Source organism: Aphis gossypii, chromosome X (genome assembly GCF_020184175.1).
Source record: "Aphis gossypii isolate Hap1 chromosome X, ASM2018417v2, whole genome shotgun sequence".
NCBI lineage: Eukaryota > Metazoa > Arthropoda > Insecta > Hemiptera > Aphididae > Aphis > Aphis gossypii.
The window spans coordinates 8217727-8227141 of NC_065533.1; the positions used below are offsets into that span (position 1 = coordinate 8217727).

At 26.5% G+C, this 9415-nt stretch overlaps 1 protein-coding gene across 1 annotated transcript; it reads left to right on the forward strand.

The window, feature by feature from the left end:
* The first annotated feature begins 6262 nt into the window (after positions 1 to 6262).
* On the forward strand, positions 6263 to 8266 carry LOC114119183 (myb-like protein D). Its single transcript, XM_027980675.2, has 2 exons — positions 6263 to 6669; positions 6728 to 8266. Exons 1-2 carry the CDS (start codon positions 6343 to 6345, stop codon positions 8162 to 8164), a joined length of 1764 nt encoding a protein of 587 aa, XP_027836476.2. The 5' UTR covers positions 6263 to 6342; the 3' UTR covers positions 8165 to 8266.
* The last annotated feature ends 1149 nt before the right edge of the window (positions 8267 to 9415 follow it).

Consider the following 9415-nt stretch of genomic DNA (forward strand, 5'->3'; position numbering starts at 1 on the left):
TTCGTTTAAAAAATTAATTTCTATACGAATATTTTTGTTATTCCGGTAAAGTGATAAGCTGATAGCGGCGCGCGGCGTGACGGCGGCGGCCTAGCGAGGAGCCGGCGGTCGATCGATAGTACGGTGGTGGCGGCGACGGTGGTGGAGGCGGAGGCGCCGTTTTATCAACAGCCGCGCGCTCTCCGGCTTATTATAATATTATTTTGTTTAAAATCGGAAATTATAATGCAATAATATTATCTACAACAACACGGTGGCTAGGGGGTGTTAAAGAGTTTCAATAAATAAATTAACCGAATGCGAAGATATTAATAATACTGATTTTTATACAAGAATTATGTAAAAAAAATAATTTAAAAAAAAACCCGGGAAGTCGCTTAGCTGCGTAGTATATAGTGATCGAGTGTTCTTACTACCATTGAGTAGGTCATTGTGGATGTGTTAAAGATCTCAATGATAAATCATTGTAACTATACGACTATAATATATACTAAATATGATTCTGAGTGGAGACCTGCCGTCCTATATTATTCTCAAGGATATTTTATCATATTATTTTCAGTACCTAGATAGTTTTATTTATTTACGTATACTCCTTTTATTACTTATACGATTGCAGGATAAACTTATTTTTGCCAAAAGCAAACTGTATATATTATACCTATTATATGATAATAAAAATTATAATTTTATAATTTTTTATGATGTTGCCAACTGTTATTGACCTATAAGTTAAAAGTCAATACCGGCGTTGTTTTATAACTAATTACTATATTATCAGTCAACTTTGTTTTTAGTAAATTAAAATCAATAAAGAACTATAGAAGTATCAAGTATTTATTAATTAATAATATATATATTTTTTAGAATAACAAAATGATATACCTATAAATTATTGTGTGATGATTTACCTCAATAGCTCAGTCAGAGATGACATAAAACATGTTTAACTTTTTTTTATTTGAGTGTTATTTTTATACATAAAAAATATTTTATATTTAATGAAATCATACTATATAAGCATTTAATCATCGAAGTTTAATACACGTAAAAAATAATACGACTTCAATATTCATTAGAAAATTTTTATACTAACAATAAATAAATGTTCTCAAATTATTTATGCTAATGATTAAAACGAATTAGCGACTTCGTTAAAACTGAAAATGTAGATTTATATTTCAATAATAAAATTTTTCCACTTTTTAGATTCTGAGCGGAGCAATAAATGTATATTTTGTTTTACAATATGACATTTTTTTATGTATATACACGATAAGTAGTCGATAAACTAATTATTTCTCTTCTTACAATTTTTAATATTTTGTTGTATTTCAAAAAAAAAAAATATAAATCAGTGAATACTTGAAAATCTAACAAAATGTTTGTATTATTATTTCCATTACAATATGATTAAATTTTCAAAAATATTTGAATGCCATGTTAAATTAAAAATTTTTTTTTATAATTGTCAGAAAAAAATATTCGTTGAGTAACGCGTTTTAAATTAGAATTTTGACAAAATTCGTCAAAAATATAGCAAACTACTTTGTTATTAAAAGTTTATTAAAAAAGTTTTAATAACTAAGTTTTGAAAATTTAATACGTATTTCTCATAAATATTTTTTTACTGAAATCATAAAATCGAAAAAAAAAATGTGAAAAAAATTACTTTTTAAAGATATTTTAAGTTCAAACTTGGATGAAATTACTTATTTAAAAGATAAATAACGATGTTTTTACTACTTTGTTTACCTATTTAAAAACATAATTTGTGCGAAGTTAAAACTTTTACAATCAGTATTTTTTTTTATAAGTAAATAAAATTCTTTAATTATTCAGTTTGATTTTAATCCAATATTGACTACCTTAGACTATTTAATTAATTTTACTATTGGCACTAAATATATTATTTTCCAAATACCTAATCAATAAGTAAATAATTAAAACATGAAGTGTGTATTTTGTTGTACAAATAGTGACAAATATGATACGAATTACATATTTTTCACATGATTTATAATAGTGAATACATCATTATATATAACCAAAGTACCTACTTTATGCGAAAAATAACAAACATATACAACAATTTTTATAATGTTAAATAGATACATATTTTTAATCACGCTCATACGGGTTAACTAAGAGATCTTATAGTTACAAATAATATGAAGGAAAATGAAATAGTCAAAATAAATTTTTCTAAATCACATATATATTATATATTATATAAGTTCACTCAAATAATATGTTATTTTGGGTCAATATCAAATGAAAACCATTCCTGATTACCGTATACTTTTTTGATAAAGGTTCATTGATAAACTTCCAGCGCCCGCTGCAATAAGTAAAATAAATATTGACCTTTGAAGTTTCTTTGAACGTGTAGATGTTTTGACGTTTTCTTGGTATGTTATATACATATGTACTAGTTTTTGCATGGTATATTCCGTACGAATAATTTATTGACAACCAACCGGTAGTCTTAGAAAAGAAACCAATTGAGAATATATTTTTGAGTGGATGGACACCGGTACGTCGAACAGTTGTTATTATTTTTTTTTTTTTTTAAAAAAAAAGCTGTATATCAACAACTAAACAAGTAAAACATGAAGTGTGCATTATTTTAAACAAATAGTTATAAATGTGATACCAATTATGTATTTTCACATTATTTTTCTATACAGTACAGAGCATAATTTGAATTGATAATTCCGATTTTTCTGATTATAATGATATGTACTAACTTATTTTAAAACATGAATATTTTTTTGATTCCTTGTTAGAGCTCTCGGGCGTGTAATCCAACGGTGGACATCGAAAATGTATTAAATTATGTTCTTGTACATAATTATTTTGGTTACTAGCGCATTTAGTGACCCAGTCAATGACGTATTTTATTTGTTTCTCCGAAATAATACGCCCAATTCCAAACATCACACGAGTTCGTTTTTCAGGATGATGTATTTTGACTTCGACGTCTTTACCCGGTAACGGTATATCTATTGATTTTTCTGGACGAGTTAAGTACTCTTCACATTCCTCAACCATTTCTTTATTTTCATTGAAGGGCTCTTCCGGAGTATCTATAAACTCAAACTGTGCAGATTCCGATAACTCATGTAACGATAATAATTGATCTTCATCATCGCATTTATTGTTGTCTGTTATGGACGCAATATCATCTTTGGACGAGTAAATGCTACTGTTATTAGATTCGGAATGGATTGAACTTTTTTCTACCGTTAGCGAACGATTACTTTGTTGATCAATATCTGAGTGATGGAATCCTTCTGAACCACTACTAATATCACTGCCCGAACTTTCTTTGTCGTTAGTTAAATAAATATTTTCATTGAAGACCTGTTTGGTTATTTGTATATTATTTTTTCCATCATCTTCAGCATTAAGATTCAAATCGGTTTTATCAAGTATTGAAAATTCAGATTTTAATGACTCATTATCTCCTACTGATTCATCTACGGCATTTTCAATATTTGACAATGGATCGTTAACATCACTAACTAAAGCCATCATAACAATAAAATCTTTGTTTACTTCGATATCTGTTAAACTATTTATATTATTTTTGTTTTCTTCGTTTATCTCAGATTCTATATCATTCATATTGTCTTCATATTTTGTCATACTCATTTCATTCACGTCTTCCGAATTTATCTCAGTATAGTCATTATAAATGTCTAAATTTTGAATGTTAAAGTCATTTTTCTCGAAATTTGATTCTGTCAATTCTAGTGATGAAGGGTTACCAAATATTTCTTCATTTGTAAGTTCATCTAAGCTCAGATTTTCGGTTTTTATTTGCGTAGAATTTATCATGGAGTCAAATGAAATTTCTGATTGTTGGTCATCGCATATCACACTTTCATCACTAAGTTGTGACAATATTTCATGATCATAAGGGTTTTCTTTTAATTTATTTATCAACATTTCATAATCCTGATTATCACAAACCGTAGTATTCATTGGGGTATTGATAACTGGTGTATGCAGAATATCTGTTAATGATTCTGGTCCATGATCCATATTTATGTCACGCCAAACCATAATGCCATCTGCTGATTTACCGATATCTAACAAATTGGTAGCCTCAAAATCACTGTTACAAGAAAATTCAGTTTCCAAACTACAGGTTGGAGAAGACAAAGAATTAAAACACTGGCTATCATCATGAACAGTGTTTTCTTCGTAATTTTCTATTTCAAGTTCTATTAATGAACTTTCATTTGATGATAGTACTATATCTGTACAATCAAGCCTTGCTAAGTATTGATAAATGTCCACAAACACTTCCAATAAAATACCACTTGAATGATCAGTAGACAATGTATCGCACAACAATATCATAGTACCTTTTAGACTATTGGTTAGATAAGCAGCTGCAATTCCTATAAATTCGTTTGATTTGATATCATTTTTAAAATTACCAATCTTAATTATTTCCATAAATATTTTTTTCTTAAGCGACAAAATATTCCACATAGCTTCTATTTTTTCATAAGATTCATATTCATTAGATAGAGTCTTAGCCAGGGCCTTTAACGTGTTTGGAGTTAAACCACCGGGTCCTATTTTTAGATCAGGGGGATCTAAATATTCTTTTACTGGTGGCTGCTTACCATTAGCTTTCATTACAAAGTAAATTGAAGACCATAGAAGTAAATCTGAAGGTTGAGTACGTATTGCAGCTTTTGACCATTCTGTCAAGATTTTCGACAAATAAAGGGGAATTTCAATCTTACCAGTTGAAATAAAACGATCTTTAGCGCCACAACTCTTATTTCCAAACATATCAGTATAACACGCGTACAAAAATTAGTAAAATATATGTATATATAAATTGTTTAATACAGTTAAGTCATAAATAATATTCTTGGTATTGTGTTATATTTATGAAGTTTTTTCCTTGGCAATTACAAAAACTAAACTGCAAAACATCGTTTCTATAAGAGCAATATTTATATTTAATAACTAACAGCTGTTTAATTTGTTTAAAGAACAAACTATGTTGATGTAAAAAGTATATGATTTAACATTTTAATTACAATATACATAATATACGACATTTTTGACAATACGCAATTCACTTTTTGTTCAAAATCATAAAATATATTACCTATATAAGCTGTTCTTGTCTTATTACAGTCATAGTCTGTCTATTCTCAGTGTGTATTTTTAAAGGAATATTTTTACATTTTTAGTCCATTTTCCGATTTTATCATATACTTATATTTTGAAGAATAAAATCATATCCTCAAATCACACCGCATAAAAAGTATTTAAGTATTTGAAAATATTTTTTTCTATTTTTGTCGTTATTTACCATGTTTTTTCTTTATCAATGATAATGTTAGGTTAGATTACATAATAATGCATTTTTATTAGTACATAGCTAATATTTTTTTTATTATAATACATTTTTACAACTTTCTAACAACTATAAAGAATTCAAATAATATATCTATTTTAGGTACCGTGTTTAATAAATTATTATTTTAATACATCTGTGAATTGACTATAATTAATATTCTTCGTCGTATTATGTACATTGTTGATTTTGAAATATGAATATTATATCAATGGTAACAATATAATATTATATTATCTATGGCATTCATTATTAGTGATTTTTTTTTTCAAATCATATTTAATCATAGACAGAAAATCACAAGTTATTGAATTATAATCTTGTTTTGTAATGCACTGCTACTACTATGAGTATACAATATACCTAAATACGTGACTGGGTAACAGGGAAACATAAATGTATATTAAATATTGTATAATAATTGTATTATATTATTGTATAATACTATAATAACTGTATATTATTTAATTGTGATTTTGGGATGAGAAAATTTTAAGATTAGTACCTACCTATAGGAATTTTATCTAACTACATTATTTTCTGCATTTTGAATAAATAAAATTATTAATATGAATTATATATAATTTATAAGGAACATTGTTGTTTAGTGGAAGAGAACAACATATTTTATTACGATGTTAAATTATATGTTTGTATAATAAGTACAATAAATACATAACTACGTACTAAAAAAATCATTTCATGTGTAGGTAGTTAAGTAAAAATTAATAAATTTAATAATATATTGTCATCAATAAATAATCGCTTAGGTGCTACTTAAAAAAAATACAGCAGATTATCTAAATTAAAATTAAAATTGTTGTTAAAAAAATAAATATTGATTGGCTTAATTTTAATTAAGCATAACTAACAAGTATTTAAAGTAAATACTAATAAACTAAATATTTAAAAAACTTTTTATTATATTTGATAAAAAAAAACACATTTAAATGTGGTTAAGTAACTTATTTTTTAAAACAAAAAACAATGATAGTGAGGACACAACTCAGGGTAGTACGGGACAGAATATTAATGAAAATATGATTAACGAGGAAACAGTTGAAATTGTATTAAACAACGATGATGAACCAATAATTATAAATGATTTGGAAAAACGGGTTGAAGACGTAAAAAAAATACACGAAAATAAACAAGATTTAAATTTTAACTGCATTACAGATATAAAAACTCACGAAGAAATAAATAATTGTAAGATAGCAGAAGTTTTAAGAATTGTACCAATTATAGAAAAAAATCTACAAACACTTACTGACAAAGTAAATATATAAATCGATTTTTTAATAAAATATTTTAATGCTTTTTGAGTTATTGTAGGTATCTTGTCTATCTGGCTTACTTGATACGAAACAGCTGAATACCAAAATAGTAACTGACCAAAATACTATTCCAAACAATACTAATATAAATATTACTTCAAAGTCTGTAAATGAAATGGAGAACACGACACCGAAAAAAGAAAAAACAACACTAGGAAAAATTTCCAAAAAAAGCAAGAAATTGCCTAATAACAAAGAAAAAGTATCGAGTAAAAAAAATAAAACTAATAAAAAAGATAAACCTGAAACAAATAATTCCACAATTAAAGATCAAAACGATCAAGTTACAAATTCTCAAAATTTACCTGAACGTGTTAAGTCAGATAATCAATTGACCAGTTTAGATGGGCGATTAGAATGCTTTTTTACAAAAATGCAGTCAGCATTGGCACAATTTAAAATCGATCAAGTAAATGAAAAATCAGAAATTATGGTTCATCTATCTGGATTAGAAAATAAAATGAACAGAAACGAAACGAACATAGATAAATTAATGTGCAAAGTGGAACAGTTAAGTAAAAAAAACGAACACGTAATTATGGAAAGTAAATCAAATAATTTGGAAAAAGAAAATAAACAAGAACTACAAAAAAGTATAGACGATATTAAGCTGTGTATTGATTACTTAATACAACCTGATACACCACGAACTCAACAGTGTATTACTACAGATACTCCAAACATAAATACAAATACTAATAGCTCGTGTAACTCTAATCGGTGTGTTTGCAAATTAATACATAATACTAATGATGATAATTTACAGGTTATAAATTCACATCATAATAACAATCAAGTAAAGTACGGTGATATCATTTTATGCGAGTTTTTAAGAGCAAAGCTAACTTTTGAAATGATTAAACGGAGTGAACATCAACAAATAGTACAGATGAATCAATTTTCGATTCCAATCGACGGCAAAAAAAATAGCAATTTATCAATATGTTTTGAAAAAACAAACCATCTAAAAAATGATTGTGTTCAAGAACAAAATGTAGAACAAAAAATTAGCCAATTAACAAACTTATGTCCTAAACCATCCGTCCATCATTTTTTTAAAAATGAGTTTTTAAACGATACAAATTTAAACCAACCGATTTCAAAGATATCGCCATGTGAAAAAAACAAAATTTGTGATTTTCTTTCGTCTCAACCAACCCCAGAATGGATAAAACGGAGTCAGAATCTAGTTGTATCGGATAATCCATGTGGAAAATGCGCTAAGTTCCCACAAACAAATTGCAATTCAAATAAGCTTTATAATATTGAACGCATAGAAAAGGAAAATTGTGACAATAACAATACAAATGGTAGAGTTTACGAAATTACACAAAAACAAGTTGATCCAGAAGAAAATAATAATGATCATACTATCAACGAACACCATGTAGTACCATGTGGTAATAGTTTTGAAAAAAATCCTTGGACCGTATAAATAATAAATTATTATTTGCTATTCTACCACAAATAATAATATACTTTTATATCATAAAAGTAAAACATACATTATAAAATAATATACTTATACAAATAATAATATTTTAATATATCTAAAATAATTTTAATTTTTAAGTACAAACAAATTCATTCAATGACTAATATTTTTTAATAATAAATGACAAATCATTCAATTATCATTGGCAAGCCTCATCATATGGTTTATAGGTTCGTCTTTAGAACAAAAATAAGGTCATAAGAACTATACACATTTAAACACTATAATTTACATTTTGTGCAATTGTCTATAATATTATGTTGTATGGAACATTTACGATATTATATATTGTTAAATTGTATTACATTTTTAACATTTGATTTACATAATTATAATTATAATAAAAAGATGAGATCGGTAATTTACATTATTTTTTATTTAAATGTTAGTATTAAATTGATAATAATAAAAGTAATAATATCTGTTTTATTGATGTTATTGTTAAAAAATTATAAATTTACCCATGAAAATATAATATATACCTATTATATATTAATTATATATATTATTATGTATTATATAATATATAATATGGATACATTTAAATAGTTTGGCCATTATACTGATATATAATATCTCTCTTTCTATATTTATATACATGATTAATCTCTGCCTACGTTATAATATTTAATAATTATTATATTGTAAGCAGTGTCATCCGTTATCAGCCATCGCATATTATGTGTAATGCGTTTCAACGTTTATGTGTGTGAACGAAGAAAAACATAGCGAGATGGGACGGAAAGACGGACGACCTGCACGATAACCTATACGGCTATACCCGGTCAGACACGTACTGATCGACAACTCGATGTCCGTGTAATTAAAAAAATATTTTTCGAGTCGTAAATTATAATAAAATACAGTAAAAAAAAGTCGGTGTATTAATATGTTATTATCTTGTGGAACTTTTAGTATTACGATAATGTAAATGTTAATCAGTCATCACTATGCATGCAGATCGTAAATAAGTATTATGGGTGTATTGTTGTGAACCGCTGAATGACATCGAAATTAATATTACATTGAATATAGTGTACTCGAGCTGTCAAGGACTACATAGTAGTATAATATACTATATTATAGTCTATATCAAAGTTTCCCAAAATGAGCGATATCGCCCCGCGAGTGGGCAATAGGGCATCCAGGGGGTAATGAAAGTTACAAGCTTAATTAATTTTTTATTGCATA

Coding starts and splice junctions, on each gene's coding strand:
- LOC114119183 (XM_027980675.2), top strand. CDS start 6,343: ATGTGGTTAAGTAACTTATTTTTTAAAACAAAAAACAATGATAGTGAG. Junction 6,670..6,727: donor TACAAACACTTACTGACAAA/GTAAATATATAA, acceptor GAGTTATTGTAG/GTATCTTGTCTATCTGGCTT.